The 19,392-nt window shown below is 36.9% G+C and overlaps 2 protein-coding genes across 2 annotated transcripts; both read right to left on the reverse strand.

Annotated features, from left to right (window-relative positions):
- Positions 1-530: 530 nt before the first annotated feature.
- LOC100218668 (matrix metalloproteinase-27) lies at positions 531-7,466 on the reverse strand. The gene is made up of 10 exons (XM_002199943.5): positions 7,254-7,466; positions 6,655-6,893; positions 6,161-6,309; positions 5,936-6,064; positions 3,973-4,134; positions 3,675-3,798; positions 2,681-2,811; positions 2,335-2,494; positions 1,123-1,226; positions 531-927 (listed from the first exon to the last, which is right to left on the reverse strand). Exons 1-10 carry the CDS (start codon positions 7,404-7,406, stop codon positions 827-829), a joined length of 1,452 nt encoding a protein of 483 aa, XP_002199979.5. The 5' UTR covers positions 7,407-7,466; the 3' UTR covers positions 531-826.
- Positions 7,467-12,128: 4,662 nt separating this feature from the next.
- LOC100218575 (interstitial collagenase) lies at positions 12,129-18,910 on the reverse strand. The gene is made up of 10 exons (XM_002198008.7): positions 18,781-18,910; positions 17,589-17,833; positions 17,174-17,322; positions 16,952-17,077; positions 16,003-16,164; positions 15,529-15,646; positions 14,830-14,963; positions 13,657-13,816; positions 12,646-12,746; positions 12,129-12,439 (listed from the first exon to the last, which is right to left on the reverse strand). The coding sequence occupies exons 1-10, from the start codon at positions 18,889-18,891 to the stop codon at positions 12,339-12,341; spliced, it is 1,407 nt and encodes a 468-aa protein (XP_002198044.7). The 5' UTR covers positions 18,892-18,910; the 3' UTR covers positions 12,129-12,338.
- Between the last annotated feature and the right edge of the window lie 482 nt (positions 18,911-19,392).

A 19,392-nucleotide genomic window follows, 5' to 3' on the forward strand; every position in this document is an offset into this window, starting at 1 on the left:
TTGCATGGCAACAGGCAATAAACGTCAGATGTATGTAAAGCACATAGTTTGTATCAGCAGAGCAAAGGTGCTCCATGGCTTGGTAGCTGAATCTATTCTTGAACAGGGCAGGGCTAATGTGTGAAGGATGTAATTAATAGCTTCAGACAAAGTGGACACTGATGAAATGTTAATTGTTTTGCTGTAAAGACTGATCAGGGTGATTGTCAGGTGAGATAATTTATTTAGACATTGGGACTTCATGGTGAATTTGGTATCAAAGTACTGTTGTGATGTGAAACGGACAAAGCTGCAACAGACAAAGAAGAGCAGGAAAAGATGCAGGAAAATGTATCTTCTGCAGAATGCAGAAAAGCAAGTGACTAATGAAAGCTTGTATCTTGCCGATGGAGAGAAAAGAAGCTTGCTCTTTGGAGAGAAACGGGACAAAGTACAAACACTGTATGCTGGAGGGATAATAGAATATTAACCTGCAGCCTTTCACACCTCAGAAATGTAGAATGCCTTTTACAGATGAAACAGAAAATAGGTGCTATCAACCTAAAACTCTTTATTGGCATAATATTAAAAAAAAAATCCCCAAACCATATGGAGAATAAAGTAATAAATTATTTTGAACAATTTCCACTTATGAGAAAAATGCAATTTTTTCTAGTCTTTGAAAATAAAATTTGAGCTGACATCTTCATTTATTAAAATACATGAAAAGCATTTATAAAAACTAGTCCTGTTGCCTATTCTGTAGAGCAGTGAGCATACAAACAATTTCTGAGATCTCTGGAATGGTATTTATTGTCTTTTGTTGAATGTAGAAAGTGTAATGATGCTAACAGTTAATCCAGCTGTTACTCTTCATTTCTCTGATAACTTTTTTAGCAATAGGGTCAAACTCCCACTGTTTTGATCCATGGAAGAAGTAGAACAATCCTGGAAATGAAAAAGTGAAGAATTATGTTATGGATACAATAAATATCTTCATTCTGACAAATCCCCTTCGTGCATAAAGGAGAGCATCTCTTAATTTCTGTCTTTTGCAGGATGCAGCAATAATGATCATCATAATTTCAGAATTTAAGATCTTTAGAACTAAACTGATTTTACTTAGAAGCTCATTTAATTTACCTTTCTGTTGAAAAACAGCATCAACCCTCTGACTAATTCCTGGAAATTCATCGACTGTCAGTCTTGGATAACCCTTCTCCATGGACTGGCTGTTTTCATCAAACCTAAATCATATGAAGGGAGACATGCAATTTCCGAGAGTTTAGACTTCAATTCTGCATAGAATTAAGCAGCTTTTAAAAGGAGCCCATCATCTGCAATTTAGTTGGTTTCAATGGTGTTGCAAGAGAAATTTGTGTTATTTACTTGCACACATGGCTGAGGATGCTGGCCATTGTGCTTTCCATGAGGTTGTTTCTTGTTTGCTGATAAAGGTAGGCACCTCCAAAGAAGCATCCTAAGTGAGAAAAACTGAAGGAAGACTCACACTTTTGATTCCAGGGATGGGAACACTGGACAGATTAATTCCTGCTATAGCATATATTTATAGCATGAATTTTGACTCCTCTCAGACTTTTATAAGATATTGTACATAGTCCTCTACTAGCTGACAGATTTAGATGGAGCCAAGGAAGCTGGCTTATTTCTAATACATCAAGTTCTTCCTAACTGAGCCATGACAATTTTTATGAGATAGGGCTAAATTAAGGGAGTTGAAAGGAGAACCTAAAATGAAAAACAAAAAAAAAAAACCAAAAAACCCCAAAACAAACCAAGCAAACAAAGCCTTTATTTCACTTCTCCTTGGATACAAGAAATATTTTTCACAGGCATATGAGGCTGAGAGAATGATTTACTAGGTAAGAAATGTCTGTTGTGGTTTACTTGCATGCTATTGTCTTGTGACCAAGGCAGTAAAATAAGAATGCAAGATATTGTAAATACTCTACCCAAATTAATCAAAACCAAAAAACAGGAAACCACAGGAATCTTAAAATCCAGATGACACTGTATGTATCACTGAGGAACCCCACAGTTAGTCACAATAAAGTCTGTGTGAACTATATTTTCCCTGGCTGCCTGAGGAAGACCTTTGCAGCCACTGTCCTTGCACACAGAAGGAATCTTTCAGCTTCCCAAAGCTGACTTCTTTCTTCCCCTGACTGCTCTTTGGGTATCAAGACTCACTCAGGCCAGTTTGGGAATAGGATTTAGAGGGAACCTACAGTTACTTAAAAGGTCTACCTTCTATTTTACCACATGTTTATCTTTAATTTTTATTCAGATTTTATTGGAGTTATTAATAGGAAAACATTTGTCAAGTCTTCTTACCTCCAGTACTTGTCACCTATGAAAAAGTCTGTCTTCCCTGTATTTTTATTACAAGCAGCTGCATCAACTTTCTTGACACCTTTAGGGAAGCCCAGTGTGTTGATATTCTTTGGATAACCAAGCAACACCTGATATCCACTGATAACCCAAAATTTGTTGCCTGTTAAGACAAATTAAAATATTCGGTTTTACCAGTCATTTTCAGATAGTAAATTATAAAATGTAGCTTGTAGGAAAACTAGATGAAATATTCTGAGGTTTTATTTTGCTTATTTGAAAAATGTATTTTATGCACACATACCTTCTGCTCACATAATTAAGAAAAAAAAAGAGAAAATCTCATCACCTTTGAAAAGTAGGATCTGATCTTTCGTGTTCTCATATGCAGCTTCAATGCCAGGAGGCAGATTTGGCCAGAAGGCAGAAATTAATTCACGTTCAGCTTCTGAGTTATCAGGATATACCCTCCATAAGTGCCTGATTTAAATATGAAACAGATTTGTAGTACATAACAAACCACAGAAACTTCTGTATGTGCAAAAGAATGTGAGCAACATTGTGACTTACAAGCTCTTTCTTGTCAGTGGAGCTACCTGGCTTGATGTGTCAGAAAGGAAATAACTCCCTGCACTGGGAAGTGTTTGGTTTTTTCATTCTATCGTCATTCTGGCATTTCATTGATACTGATTGATAAATGATCAGTTATAAGCAGCTGAATATTTCACATTGGTCCTGTACTGTATAGTAAGAGGGTTATAGAAGGTCAGGTAGGACTTACTATAACCTTTTCAGCAGATAAATTCTCCAGATGATTTTGGGCTTGCAGAGAGTATTGGAGGAGAGATTGGCTCAAGTGTATTGTCAAACATGCTTATTTCTTAGTTTGTTAGTTACTTAGATTAGTAAAATTAATGGAACACTTAATTAAATGTGCAAGGCCAGGTTGGATGGGGATCTGAGCAACCTGGACTAGTGGGAAGTGTCCCTGCTTGGAACTAGATGATCTTTGAGGTACCTTCCAAACTAAACCTTTATGTGATTGTCGGGAAAATTTTGAATCATTAAATCAAGTCACTACTCAATATAATAATTTATACATTTGGGAATAAGGTCTCATTGGGATTGAGGTGTTTTCGGGAAAAAAAGGAAGCATGTTTTTTCAGGGGATCCTGTAAAAATATTAATACAATTAATATCTGCTAAAACTTTTATTTCCATGAATTGAAATCCATTGGTCTCATTGCAAATGCTGTAGACATGTGAACCACAAAGGTATTCAGTCTTTGTATAAATCAAGAAAAATTAAACCCCATGCAGAAAAATATGATATCAATATTTACCTGCCCTTTAGAAAAATGACTTCTTGTCGGAGTGTAGTTATAGCATCGAAAGATATCTGGGAGCCACAGATTTTAGGTGAGGTAGGGGTGGCTGGCCTTTTATCTGAGGCATTTGTTGGGGGTCCTGAGGGAGAAATTTTGGAAAGAATACACCAGGTTGTAGAAATATTAAGGTTTCCACACCCTGCTCTTTTTTAAATATAATGCTAATATGGTTAAATTTATGATGAAACTTTGTGAAAGAGATTATTTCTTCCCTGCTTACCTTTTTTTTTCCAAAGCCATGGATTTTACTCACCATAAATGGACTGAATGCCACTTATATCATCTGGAGAGAGGGGAAATTCACTGGGGCTGATGTAGGCATAATTGGGGAACATGAGAGAACTCTGATCATTAGAATGGGAGAGACCCATGGCATGGCCAAACTCATGAGCAGCAACAAGGAACAAGTTGAACCCTTATGAAAAGGATAGAGAGAAGAGATCAGTCAAATTTTAGTCAGTAAATGGCTGATACAATCACAGCATCAGGCTATTGCTCAGTAGCAGTTTCCATACAATATATTGATGTTCACTGGGGAATGCATCTAGGTGACCATATTTTTCTGTATGACAAGACTGTGGTCTTCCCCCACAAAAACGGAGAGACTTTTGACCCTCTTTTTTTCTGTTAGCTACTGAAAGTGTGTGTGTGTGTCATGAGCAGATATCTGGGGATGAGTGTGGGTGCAGCTCTTTGGAATGTCCTGGCAGGGTTTCCTGGCTGAGGTAGGACAGATTAGATAGTGAGTCAGATCAAACTAACAGCTCTCCAGGGCAAGGCAGGAGGACACACTTTGTGCTCACCGCAGGTATCAAAGTGTCACTCTGTGTGTCACTCTCCCTCCTACAAACCTGAGAAATAAAGGTGAGATCATGAATAGACAAGGAAAAATAAAATGTTAGCAGAATGCTTTATCTTTCTGCCATTGAGACTCTAAAGCATATGGTTTCTTTAGAGATTTATCAAACAAAATAAATTTTTAAATATTATGCTTCTGCATGCTTATTCCTAATGAAATATGTTAACACAATAAAGAAATAAAAATGGAATTTCCTTTAACACGCGTCCCTCCAAGTAACACGCCTTTCTGAAGATGATCATCTGCCCTGTGGACCAGGATCCAGAAATATCAGCAGATTTAATGAAGATCACAAGTCTGTGGCAGAGGAGAGGACTGGTCATTGATTGCCCAAGAAAGGCTGGCTGTAGCCAAGCCATTCCTTTCTCAAAAACCCAAACAAAATAAAGCCTCATTTTTTCCACACATATTTCCAGTCAGTCCTCCCCTCTCACGAGTCTTCTGAGCGCTCCAAGTTCTGCAATGTCTGGCTGCTGGAGCTGTGCTGCTGAGGAACAGCAGAAAAACTGTGGTTGACCCATTCGGTCCCAGTATGGGGAAAATATTACATTTAAGCATGTGATATGTCCAGCACTCATCCCTCTCTTTTTTTTTTTCCATCACAATAAACCCACAGTCTCCTCCTTGTGCAGCTGTTTTACAGCACTTTTCTTTTCATTAGCCCCTTGCTCTTCCTGACCTCAGTCCTCTTGTTGCAGATTTCCATCACAAAAAGTGGATGAGAAAAGGCTCTGAAGTAGCAGAGGGTGATGTGCCTGTGTGCTGACAGACCTGTCAGAGGCAGTACATGCTGTACAGCCAGCATGGAGGCTGAGCAGAGCAGACATTCCCTGACAGATGGAGGCTGGGCACTCACTGCTCCCCTCTCTGCTTCCTGCTGTTGAACCTACACTGGAATTTTTAGTGAAGACTCTTCATTATCCCTGGTGGCTGTGTTGATTGTTAGGTGGTGGGGGTGTCCTCTGAGGGCTGCTGCAAAGCACAGGCCATGGTAGTGCCAGGCCTGGTGTGCACCAGGAGGGGAAAAGAGAAAGCTTTTATCAAGGGTTGGGAAACTCTGGGCCACCACCAGCCCCCAGGTAAGAGTGGCTGTGTCTGTGGCATTCCTACCTGAAAAGGATTGGTATTTTGGTATCCTGTTGGTATTTTTATTGGCCTAATTAAGGACTAGAGTAGATCAAAGTGAGTTTATGTCTATGTTGTTGTAAGTATCCCTGTTGGAGGACAGCCTTCAGTCTCCTCAAACTGCTCTTATAGTTAATGCAGTGTTTCATCTCAGTCTCTTCCTTCATTTAAATAAAATCAGAATGAAATTTATTCATCTGTATAACACCTTAGAAACCTTTTTTGAACCTACCAGCTGAGCCTGTGGTCCAGTCTTCGTCCTCATCAAAGTGCACATCACCCCCTAAACCAGTGCCAGGTGGAAAGGCATGAGCAAGAACGCCAAGGGGGCCATCAAAATAGCGAGGGCAATGTCCATGAACTAAATAATATGAAGTTGAAACAACACTGAGCTTTGGTTATGACTATTGAAAAATCTATTAATTAATTTTATCACTGTGTGCAGTATTCATTTTACCTTTGGTCCCAAAAGCAATCATTATATCTGCTATTCCCTTATGAATTCGAGTGAAAATCAGCGGGGTGACAGCACTCCACACTTTAAATGCCTTCTCAACTGCTTTATCCACATCCTCCTTGCTCATATCTGGTGTGTAGTTTACAATTCTATAGTTATAAGAATTCAAGCATAATATTCAGTATTTGCAGAAAAGAGAAAATTCCTAATATGGTTAAGAAAATGAACAGAAAATATAAGAAACAATGTAATCTGTAAACAAATAGATTCATCTTGGTCTGAGTGAGTTTTATATGTGAAAACTGAGTGTGTTTGAATATGTGATAAGTGTCCAATATGTCTTTTTCATAAGAATAGTTAGCATGCATAGCTAACAGCTGTGGAGAAACAAACAGTTTTGTATTCTCAACAGGAAACAATTGCTATAGAAGTTATATTTAAATATAACAAATTTGGATATGCACAAACCTTAAAGTTAAACTCAAAAATACTACCTGTATGTCAGTTTGGTTTTTTTCCATCCGGGCAGGGTGAAGCCATAGAGACCCACATCTGGAACTCCACACCTGGGTTTCTTCATAATTTCCAATGTCTCATTATCCAGTTTTTCAGTCACTTTCAAACCAAAAAATTGTTGCATTTTCTGAAGTTTTTTAGCTGTGGATTCAGCATTTATTTTCCATCCAAGTTGATTTGGATCTGGCTCAATATCATAGAATTTATTCAAATAGTTCTAGTGAAAAAGAAAAAGTGACACATTTCACATTTTGATCTGTTTCTTGAACAAATAAATACCTTAGGACTCATGTTTGTGTAGGTTGCTGGCAAAACTTTCTTCCTGTGATTTTGGAGCACAACAGATGTTTCCCTGAGGATCATAGCTGAACAGAAACAGACAACATTGTCCTGACTCTTATTAACCTGACATTGTCAGTTTGTACAGATTTATCCTACTTTAGTAAAGTTTGGTCAACAGAGTTCCATGCAATAGTATTGTCTCAGAAAGGCAGCAATTTGCTGTGCTACTGGAACACATAGAATAGGTCTAAAAATAGAGGGCTCAATAGATCCCAGATATGGACAATGCAGTTACCTGTACAAGCTTTGCACCTTCTTCATTGTGTTTCTCTGGGTGGATGGGAAGAGCACCAGAAACAGCTGTGCATGTTACAAGCCAAAGTGAAAGAGCCTTCATTTTCACTCTCATCCCTGTCCTGGCAGGAGAGCTCTCTGCTTTCTCCTCCATGTGCCTCCTTTCTCACATCCCAGTCCGTATGGTTATGGGGTGCTTTGGAGAGTCAGCTGTAGACTGACTCAGAGCTCATCATGCTCTGATTCTCTCCACACAAGTTATAACACTGTGCAGACTAACACAATAAAACTTAATTGAACCCATCCGACTTCACAGTCATCTGAAGTCAGTGGGGATTTGAATCTGTCTTAGCAGCTTGCTACCCTTTCAAAACTGGCACTCAATTTCAGTTATTTTACACTGACTTTGACAAACCTGAGCAATTTCTTGCCAAATGCAAAACCTTGCAAGTTGTCCCAGCACACCTGTGTGAACTGGAACCACCAAATATAGAGGTACTCTACATTCTCCACCTAGAAAATGGGAATTGTGCATGAGGTATGAATCCCATAAAAAAGAAAACAAAATAGACTTTGGGAGAAATGACTGTAAGCAGATTGTTTTTTTTTTTCAAATTGATTTATGATGAACATGCTAATTCCTTACTCATCTCTTTCTGGCAATTTTTTAAAGCAGTGCATTTCTTTTAAATTATTCTGGTGGAATCCAAGATATGCATAAATGAGATTGATTTTACCTTATAAATTGAGCCTAAAGAATGTGAATATTCTTATATCTTCTGCACCTATCTATCTATCTATCTATCTATCTATCTATCTATCTATCTATCTGCCATTTCACCACTAAAAGTTTTTTCAGTTTGACCACATTAGCCACAGGGCATATGATTATTTCCTGTCTTAAGTAATTCAGAATAAGAGAAGTTTCAAGAGTCACGCAGGCTGTGACAAATTATGGGATTTCACCCTGTTTCAGCCAAGCACCTTCCTCTTCCACTGGCAGCAAATGGAGATGAAGGTATTTGGCACCTCAAAGGAGCTCTCACAGCATGTACTCAAATTTTACAAAACTGTTGGAAAAAACGCCTTCACATTGGACTATGGCTTTTTCAGGAAATTTGTGCTTCTGTTTTTTGGCTTTTTTGCTGTCCCTTCCAGCCAATTTTTCTCCAGCTGGAGGAATCAATGGTGAATTTTTTCATCCTGATATCTTCGTTGTTAAACTTGTTGTTAAAGGCATTTCTCAGCTACTTAAAAAAAGCCCCAACAAGCCCTTCTCTTGATTATTATCATTGCATTGTATGGGTCCCATTCAGTTCTACATGTATTTTACCATACTGGTTAGATTTTTGTTGATACAATGAACATTTAGACAGCTACCTAGCAGACACCCATGTTGTGAACAATTAGGAATGTTGAGACCCTGCTGTTATAGTGTTATGGTCATGACCATGCTGCAGCACTATTTCTGGCTCCTGGGATGCTCTGTGTAAAATCATCAGTACTACTGACGTGATAGGCAGTCAACTTTCTAGGTAAAAACAGGGGCCACATTGCTGCTGCCCTCTTCACATTGCTGAGGAGAAAAGAAGTCATGGGGTAGTTCAACAACCACCAACCCTAATAAATGTCAAAGATAAGCATTCAGAAACCATAACCAGAAGCTGCTTGTACAGCTTCTTCTTTTTCCAGACCCCAAGGCCAGCTACAGACATGCTTGTGAAACATTCCTTGTGAACATTTTCCGGTCTCCCTCCCTTGGGCAGTGGGAACTGGCTGCTGTGTCATGTAGATGGCCGTGTTGCGAAACCCTGGTAGTGTTTTCTGTGATGTAGATCTCCATCTTTTGTCACTCAAATGTCTTCTGAGCAAACAATAATATTAGCTGAAATTAAAAATGTAGTTTAAATTAGAGGTTTCAACATCTCTACATTGAATGAAGACATTGTCGAGGTCAGATGACTTGATTTTAGGTTGGTTGAATCACTCTCCAGAGATAAGAATTTATCTGTTTTCTGTAGAAGAAAGCTTAATTAATAAATGCATAAAGTTCGATGCAGCTGATCTTAACCTAGCTGCTCTTATTGTCTCTATCTTTCAATGCAACATGGCAGACTGCTGTGGGGATCTGATAGCCACAGTGGGAAGCAAGAAAAACACTTCTCCCAGTTAATATCAAATCTCCTCATAGTTCTTGATTTTTCTATCAAATTAAACTAATATCAGCTGAAATATGTTTTTCAAAAATGTATTCTAGTGCCATAGGAAAATATGTTTTGTACAAAAGCCCTGAACAGTGCTTGTCTTTTGTGACATATGCATGAACACAGACTGTAGCACCATGGTCATTCCCCTCTAGCTTTAAAACCTTTGAGACAAACAAATATATCCATTTAAAAACATAAGACAGATCTCTAAAAAGAAAGCCACACTGGTGGCTGTGATCCAGAACTAGAGGGGACCTGTGGCTTCTAGACCCGTAGTTGGAAGCCAATTGGAAACCTTTAGGGACCTTAATGGCACTAGAGAACTGCTCAGGCAGAAGAGTTGCACCACTACTCTTCAGGCTCAGTCCTTCCACAGAGCCAATAAAATTAAATTTTTGCTCAGCCTGAGTATGCCTCGTATGCCTTTGACTCCTCATGGACTTTTAGCAGACTTCAGTGTGTGAGGGCAGGACTCAACCATGCCAACACAGGTCCCTAGGGACAGTGTGACCTCTGTGGGCCTTTGGGAAGTGATGGGACCCCAGGAGTCCTGTTTCATACCTGCATGGGTTACTAGGAGACCTTACAGAGCCACTAATGCACTAAACACATTTAGGGAATTTAATTCCTGGCCGGGCAAATCTGTCATCTTGATGCAGTTAGGACCACGCTACAGGGACTACAATTACACACCACGCCCGTAGCAAGGCTCTGGGGAGAGGTACAGTATTTTAACATAGTACAGTAATTAGTAAAGAGAGGAAAACTTATTAAAAGGGAAGAAGAAAATTGCAGGCAATCTTATGGACAAAACACCCTAATTCCTAACTCCTGAAAGCTGTTTTGTGCCTGAAGGAAGACAAGAGGGCGCCAGATGTGCCCTCCTCTTCATGGTGTGGCTGGGATGGAGCAATCTCTGCGCTCCTGCAGGCAGAGGAAATGTGCTCTCACATAAGCACGGGACAGATTTCTCACAAAGGAATCACTTCATGCTGAGCTCTCGCCTTCCTGCTCATGGGAAATTCACAAGGTGAATTTCAAAACTGTGTCTGGCAACTAAAATTTGGACAGGATGCAAAAAGGCCGAGGCTAAAAATAGTCTGTGTATTAGTGTATTAGAAACTTCATCCCATTTTTAACTACATCGTCCATGGTCTGTAAATCACCCTTTATCTCTCTTTCCTCTAAAATATAACCACCTCCTTACCCCTCATCTGTCATGCAACATTTTCACTGCCCCATGAATGCTTACCAATATTTGCTTCTAGAGAGGGACTAGCATTCTGCTGTAAATCTGAGAAAATCTTTTGACATCACCTTGAGATCCTATGCTTTTGCTTCATATGTGCAGGGAACATATGCCCCCAGTTTTTATTTTTTAATATAAATTGTTCCAGTAAGAAATATTATCTTTACTTGTAAATCTTGTGTTATATTTGTAGACTATTTCTGCTGAAAAAGCAGAACACAACAAAATCAATTTAGATTTATATTCCTCTAAAACAATTTTTGGTTTAATTGTCATTCATATCAGAGAACTAGTACTTATAACACCTTGTGAAAACAGGATTCAATAAATTAACTTCTTAATTAAAGCTTTTGATTTGCTGCAATTTATTTTTTATTATTTTGTAATATTTTCTTAGGTTTTATGAAGTATATGATGAAATTAATTTTCAATTATACAATTTCTTATCTTTCAATAGTATTAAGTCTGATGTATACTGAATTTAATAAAAATAAGAACTACCAAGTCTGTTCTGTATTTATGAATGATAAAATTTAAAAGCCTTCTAATACAGACAGATAAGAAATGAAAAAAATGAAACAGATATGTTTTTATGAGACTATACATTATCTCCTCAAAATACAATAACTTTTATTCCCCTAAGCTTAAACCTTCTTCTGAAGTCTGTTGAATTATACAGATATAAAATATAATAATTTTTGTTCTATTCATATGGCTTCTAATGTTATCAGCTGAACTACAAAGACTGAAGAGAAAGTGAATAACTCTTCAAATGCCATTTTAATTGAGGACTTTTGCAGAAAATGTGGTTAAGCTGTAAATCAAGCTGTCTTTTTATGAATCTTTGAATCAGAGGTTTTATTGGCCAAGAATTTTAATCTTTTAAACAAACTGCTTGATTCTCTAACCCACTGGAATTAGGTGGGATTTAGTAACTACTGGAGTAGTAAGAGAGTAGAAAGAGCCTTGATTAAAGAAGTCTAATTGTTTATTATATGATGTGGCTACCTTTGAGAGCAAGTGACTTGTTTGTTATCTCAGTGGTCCTTTGTAATCTATATTTCTGCATTTCTGGACTTAGAACCAGTTCCTAAACCCAAAAACATGAGAATATTCCTACTCCCCTGCCCCACTGCTCCCTGCCTGCAGTTGTAAATATGTACACCTTGGAAAGTAGTCTAAGAGGGGAAGCAGGGAAAAACTGGAAGTAGATCTGTACACCGATGATAATGAGCCCCAACTAGTTAACATCAGATTTTCACTAGGGTTTTTGAAGAGTGGGGGGTTCAGAGACAAGTGTATACTCCTTTCTCTGTCATTGTGAAAAAACCTGACTTTTCCTGCCAGAATACATTTTTTAGTGTTCAAAAGCTAGACTTGGCTCTTGAGCATCAGGGCAAAAAAGACATCAAGAACAAAATTATATAAGAAACATAATTTATTAGGAAACCTGACTGTTACAGGAGAAATTGTGATAAATTATATAAATTTATTTGGCTTAAAATAAATAATTATTAAGACTATATTACTATAGAATTTGAACAGAAATCTGTTCTGACCTGAGAATGATGAAATGCTGAAAAATACAGCAGATAATGCATTCAGTGTGCATATGAAAAAGACATTGCAATTAACAATTAAACCAGCTGGTGCTCTTCATTTGTCGAACAATCCGTTTGGCACGAGGATCAAACTGGAACTGGGTTGTTCCATGGAAGAAGTACACATAGCCTAGAAGTAAAATTTTATCCAATTATTTCATAGTTGATGTTTTCCAGTGTTTTGGAAAAAAAATATCCATTATAGACAGTCCATGTATACTTGATATTTTTAATTTCCTTTTCAGTAAAGTTAATAGCAGCTTTTTGAAAAAATTATTCTATCTGTAAAAGCGGAAATATTCACATAAACACAGGTTAAAGGTAAGTTTCACTCACCATCTTTCTGGAAAGCAGCATCAACCCTGCCAATGTTTCCAAAGTCAGAGACTATTTTCCTGGGATACCCATGATCCATGGATTTTTTGTTTTCATCGTATCTTAGAAGAAGAAATGTCATTATAATTTATGAGGAACAGACATTATTGTGAAAGTCAAAAGCAAATTCTTACATGCAACTCTATTGTTACTAAGAAGTCTCATAGAGATTAACTTCAGTAGCTTTTGATTCTTCTTATTAAGTTTCTGTTAGAGATTTCTCAGAAATTTGGAAATCTTATCTGTAGTAAAGTTTGTCACAATGTTCTCAGCGACCCAGGAAACATAGGTTTTGTGAAATTTCAGAAATTTATATATGTTTTTCTGAAATTATGTATTATGGAGTATCAGAGCCCTAGACATAAAATGAATTTCCATTTCAAGGCACTGAATATCCAGTCAAACATAAAAACAAAACATAAAACTTCAGGGAAGACAGTAGCACAGTCTTGAACTATAGTTGAATTAGTGCCAGTAATGGACTTAAACAAAATTGCTCTCTGAAATTTGTCATGAGCTTCCATTAGAAACACAAGCAACTTTAAAATTGGAGAATACTTATAATTACTTCATAGAGGAATTAAATTACAGCACTTTGCACTGATGGTTCATTTTGTTTGAAAAGTGAATTAAAAGTGGATGCTATGACAGCATAGCACAAAAAAGCAGCACTGTTGTGGAGGAAAAATGAGTAATATAATAGAAATTGACTCTTTTTTATTGGGCAACATTTCATTCATGTGGAAGTATTTATAATACTGCTACAGGAATCTAATGTGTGGGGGAAAAGAATCCTGATGAAAGGGTGATGTTTTCTAGGAAATACCTAATTTTTTTTTAGACTCCAAAGAAACACATTTAAATTTCTGGAATATGCCTGTTTAAACACTGATCCACTCAAACTGTATAGTGATAGATCAGTCCCCAGGGAAATGAAAACTTGTCTTCTGGTAAATTAATATTAAGTCTTACCTCCAGTATCTGTCAGCTACAAAGAAGTATGTTTTCCCTGTGGCTTCATCATTGTAAGCTGCATTAACTCTTTTAACAGTCTTTGGGAACCCAAAGCGATAGATTGGTTTGGGATAGCCGGGTAGAACATCATATCCCCTGATGACCCAATATTTATCCTCTGAAAAATACAAGCAAGTTTCATTTGTTTTTGCTATTTATAAAATAATTTACCCGTGTTTTAGATGTCTGGAAGACAATGTATCTAGATGTCATATTATTATTTTCAGTTCACTACTTTAGAAAATGTTTCTAATTCGTACACTGGGACTAAATAATAAAGACAAGGGAAACTTCTCTTTTTATCAATAAAACATTAGAATCATGAAGTGTGTTGGACAGAACTTTTCCCAGAATTAAAAAAAAAAAACTAATATAAGGCATATTTCTGGATAACAACCTGGGGACGGCTAGAGGTTGATGAGTTAAACCATTGACCTTGGATTGGGATATTGAATTTGTTAAATTCCTGTAATATGCTATTTGATTATAGAGCCATATAATATTTTGAAAACTAGGCAATGTTTATCAAATTAAACTATTAAGGAAAGCATATGTCTAATCAAAATGCTTTGGTAATTTTAGATGCCACTAACATACTTATATATGGATATAGGTCATATACTATAGTATGTGCATAATGAATTTATTTGAGATATTTCAAGGGTATTTGAGATCTTGAAAAAGAAGGACTGATTTTTCAGTGAACAATTTCCCTCTCACACTACAATTTTCCACCAAAATATTTTTTCATTTTGTTTTCAAAATACAACAAATACTAATAAGCATATCAGTAAGTGTAGCATAAAAAGACCTGTATTTGTCAACTGAATTCAGTAAAAATCCTTCTGCACAAAATGAAGTGCTGTTACATGAAGAGAACTAGACCTGAAGAAGGGTAGCTCTTTTCATAACTTGTTTTTTCAGGGCATTAACTATAACAGAGGGGAATTTTTTCTAGATTATGACCTCTTGAGATCCATTCCAGCAATATGATCCTCTGGTAATTATTTTCAGAATTGTAAGATTATCTGTTCAACTGCCTTAAAAACACTTTAACTTCTGTAACTACATAGTTTACAAGAAGCAGGAAGCAACAGGTCAGAAAAAGTGGAGACCTTCTGATTCAATTACCTTTAAAAATTGTAATTTCATCAGTCTCAACGTTTTCATAAGCAGCTTGAATTCCTGATGGTAACCTTGGCCAGAACAGTGAGATAAAATTGAGCTCTGTCTCTGTCCTTTCGGGATGTTTGCGCAGCATGTATCTGTTTTAAACAAAATTTAAGTCATAAAATAATTCCACTCCTATCAAAAAATAAAAATAATTATTACAGCTCCTGCAGTACAACTGAGAGGAGATGTGAATACCCTTGTCCACTGAGTGTTAAAGAAATCTAGAGCAATGACATTGGTAATTTTAGCACCTCAACTATATGCTAAAAATTCAATAAATTGAATATAAGACTTTCTACTTCTCTGTAGGGCAGTAAATCTCAGATGTCCTCCCTGGCAGTGCTTTCACTTCTGTCCCTGCTCCTGTACTGAGGATGAGCGTGGGACCCATGGACACATTGCTAACAGATGCATGGGTGCTCTTGCTTTGCTGTTTTTTAAAATTGATTTCAGAGATAGGTGGTGGGCACAGTCATAGGAAAGCTGGAAAACAACCTGCAAGCTCCTGCCACCTTCCCTGCTCTTGTCAAACAGGGCTCTTCTGATTAATGATCTGCTTCTCTTTGTATTATGTTCCAAAAGGACAGTCTTCCCTCATGGATTTTTTTAAACTAGTGAATATTTTAAAGAAATAATATATATGCTCATTGTTGTTACCTGCCCTTGAAGAAGAATATTTCTCCACGTAGGGTAGTAATAGAATCAAATGTCAGATTTGGGTCACACGCTTCTGGAGTTATGGGTCCTGTTGGCTGCACAGCAGCATTAGCCCGTCCTGTAGGATGAGTATTTATCATTTAGTGTGGAGAAATATAAGGAGAGTGTTCAGAAGGTCTCTGAGGACCCAGAAAACATGTTTTATACAGAAAGAAAAAGGACATAGTTTCAAAGTAAGACTCTGTCATTAAATGCAAAATTCTAATGTTGATAAAACCTGTTGTGTTCATTTTTTCAAACTGAGATTTTTGCAGAACTGGACTTCAGCTGAAGTTAGCTTCCAGGAATTTTCTACCTTTTGTTATCCATTTTTCAGAAACTGATAAACTCATTTTGGTGGAATATAAAATACCTTCATTTTGCCATTTACCAGCCTCCCAAGTAGAAATATTAAATAAATATATTATTTCTTACCATAGATGGCCTGAATTCCATCAATGTCATCCTGAGGAAGACGGAATTCACTGGGGTCGGTGTAGGAGTAAGTTGGATACATCAGTGCTCCAGGATCATTTGAATGAGACAGACCCAGTGAATGGCCAAGCTCATGGGCAAGAACAATGAACAAATTGTATCCTGTAGGATGAAAAATATATGAAACAGCATAAAATACTCTGCATGACTGACTAAATGGAAAACTAATATACACTAGAGGTACTGTAAGTAATTCTATCATCATAAAAACAAAAAACCATTGTTACAGAAGACCTGTATGAGTATGTGAAGAATGTTTGGCCTTAATTGTGTTCTCATTGTCATTTCTCTAGTGTCCTTTTGGCCTAAACATGAGTTGTTTCCCCCACTATTACATAAACTTCTCACATCAAGGATCATGCCCATGACGAGGGATTGTTGGCAGTGATCCAAAAGAAAAAAGAACTTAAAAACAAACAATGAGATTACAGTTTTGGTGATAATTGGAACAACCTAGTTAGCACTAAACTTTGAAGTGTTAGGTTAAGAAAAAGAAAGAATTTGCCTTCAGAAGTCTACCAACAGATTTCCCTGTATCCAAGTTTTAGCTTTCTTCTTAACAAGCAGTATTTCTTCTGAACAAGAAAAGTATTTTAAAGTGCTGACCCTAAAATCACTATAAACCTAAATCATTATAAATATTTATGACATAAATATTTATATGACATTATAAAGACCACTATGACCTAAAAAAATCTATTTTCTGCAAGTTCATGCCTAAAAGTGGCAGTAAAAAACAGCAACAAAGAAAGGGCAAGCAATTATAAATTAAAAGTTCTGTCCCTTTTGGTCACTTTTCTGCCTGTAGCCAGGCTCATTTAAAAGTTAACATCACATGAGGTAAGACCGTATGAGGTTAAAACAATACAGATTCAGCTACAAAAGTTACCTCTTCCATCTTTTGTCCAAGCTTCCTCCTCATCCATATGCACATCTCCACCAAGACCTTCACCAGGCTGGAATGCATGAGCCAGCTGTCCATTGGGACCATCAAAAGGAGAATTGTCACGGTGGTCTAAAATGAAGAGGTAAAAAAATAGTTAATTATTAATTACTAAGTTACTTCTATAACTTCAGATGGGTATTTAATATGCTGCATTATCATTGTTACCTCTATAAGCAAAAGAGATCATTATATCTGCTATTTCGCCCTCAACCTTTTGGAATGTCAGTGGTGTCACGTTGCTCCAGACACTGAGAGCTCTTCTGACTGCTTCATCTACATCAGCTCGTCTCATCTTTGGGGTGTAATTCAAAATCCTTCAAAGAAAACCCAATGTGTTGTTTAGAAAAAAAATTTCTATTTAGAAAAAAAATCTAAGACGTATCTTTCATGAATGAAAATTAATAAGGGCTTTGTTTTAGATACTGCCTTCTAAAGTATCTGTCTTCTTCCAGAGATCATTAAACCACTCTGTATGTCCATATATGGCATCATATGATTCCTTCAGACCCCCCCCCCCCCCCCCCCTGCAAAGTTGATGTGCTAGATTTATACCTTTTAGAACCAGATTAGGAAAGATTACCTGTATGTCAGATTATTTCTTTTCCATTTGGGATTCCCTGGTGTGAATGCATATTGCTCCACATCAGGTACACCACATCTGGGTTTTTTCATCACCTCCAATGTGTCAGGATCAGGTTTTCCAGTCACTTCTAGTCCGAAGAATGACTGCATTTCCTTGAGTTTTGCAGCAAGAGGGTTTTCACCACCACTTCTTAAATGTGGATGGTGACCCTTTTGAAGATCATAGAAATTCTGTAGATAACTCTGAAGCAGAGTTAACAAAAAAAAAGAAAAAAAAAAGAGCATTGTGACATATCACTACTGTCTTTGGTCACACTTAACATTTACAAGGTAGTCTTAACCTATTCTCATATTGACATGTCCTGTGTTTACCAGGACCAACAATAATCTCTTTTCTTCAGTACAATTTTCCTATGGTTTTCTGAATTTGCTGTTTCACTGATGAAATATATCAAGAAATGTCTTGAAAAATTGAATATTTACTTTTAATAATTAATTCTACATTATTTACTGTACTCAATTACTCTAACAACAAAGCCTACAAGGAAGCTTATAACTGGTCTCATGCAAGGAAATTGAGGCTGGCAGTGAGGCTGGCAGTCCACAAAGCTGGGATTCCCACCAAAGAAGGTGACTACTGCTACAGAGTCAGACTTGGCAAACCATGCCTTTTATTTTTAGCTACAGAATATGATACTAGAAACTCAGGCCTTCCTACTGAATGTCAAGAATTTTGTCTATAACAAATTATATTTTGTCTATGTGAGTTCCCTTTTTCCAAAATATGCTGCAAGAGATCTCTTCAGCCAAAACACAGAAAAACCTGCCTGCTTCAAGCAAGTTTCCTTCCTTATATTATTAAGACCAGCCATATCACAAGTTTCAAAGCACATTCTGAAATGTAAATTGCTGCTGAGTTTGACTGTTCCTGCTAGAACTCATGCCTCAGTAGTTTTGTTATTACTTTACTGGCAACACCAAAAGTGAAGTATACAATATTCAGATGACTTCTGAGTAAATAAGTTCCACATAATTTTAACACATTTTCTAGCTGATAGGAAAAACTTTCTCCTAAAACCTCTGCAAAATGGCACATCTTTGGTTTCCACCCATATTCTGTGAATTGCAATTATAGTTATCGCTCAGAATACCTTATGTTTCCCTCAGATATGCATTGAAAAAATACTTACCTCTACAAGCTGCAGGGTTTTTCCTTCATCTTCTGCTTCTGGAGCCACAGGAAATGCAGAGGAGACAGCCGCATATAGTGACAGGAGAATTGCAAAGGTCTTCATCCTCATCTAAGATTGTGTGCCTCAGTTTCACTCTTGAGCTACTGAGCCACACTTCTCAGCTGTGTTTATATAGCTGATAGTAAATCACTGACAGCCTGACTCATGCTGTATAATATCCTCCGATTAGTAAAAATGATGCATAGCAGTTTCATCATCAGGTAGTGACGCAAGGTGTTTAACTAATATTACTATCCTCATTTTGCCCAAGTCTTCTGGTTTGGGTAATTTTATAGCATGCTTAACAAATAAGGGCATGTTTTTCAGGTAAAATGTTGATCTACATTTCATATGGTTTTTTTGAATCACAAATTTAGACTATTTATGGCACAAGGTTTTGACAAACTGGAGAAATAAGGAGAAATAAGATTTAAGAACAACATAATAAATTGTGTGATAATTAATCAAATACTACATATGCTACATATGATTTAATCTTAAGCAGACTATATAATATTATGTAGCAAAATATAATATCAAGATAAAAATGACAGTACGAAGAACCAATCT

This window comes from Taeniopygia guttata, chromosome 1 (assembly GCF_048771995.1).
Source record: "Taeniopygia guttata chromosome 1, bTaeGut7.mat, whole genome shotgun sequence".
Taxonomy (NCBI): Eukaryota; Metazoa; Chordata; class Aves; order Passeriformes; family Estrildidae; genus Taeniopygia; species Taeniopygia guttata.

What these genes read in the sequence shown, in the direction of transcription:
- LOC100218668 (XM_002199943.5), bottom strand. Translation starts at nt 7,406, where the DNA reads ATGGAGGAGAAAGCAGAGAGCTCTCCTGCCAGGACAGGGATGAGAGTG. An exon ending in GATTGCTTTTGGGACCAAAG is followed by an intron (nt 6,065 to 6,160) that starts GTAAAATGAATA and finishes CATATTATTTAG; the next exon opens with TTCATGGACATTGCCCTCGC. An exon ending in ATAGGTGACAAGTACTGGAG is followed by an intron (nt 1,227 to 2,334) that starts GTAAGAAGACTT and finishes CATATGATTTAG; the next exon opens with GTTTGATGAAAACAGCCAGT.
- LOC100218575 (XM_002198008.7), bottom strand. Translation starts at nt 18,891, where the DNA reads ATGAGGATGAAGACCTTTGCAATTCTCCTGTCACTATATGCGGCTGTC. An exon ending in TTGGACAAAAGATGGAAGAG is followed by an intron (nt 16,165 to 16,951) that starts GTAACTTTTGTA and finishes TTCATCCTACAG; the next exon opens with GATACAATTTGTTCATTGTT. An exon ending in TGAAATTACAATTTTTAAAG is followed by an intron (nt 13,817 to 14,829) that starts GTAATTGAATCA and finishes TGTATTTTTCAG; the next exon opens with AGGATAAATATTGGGTCATC.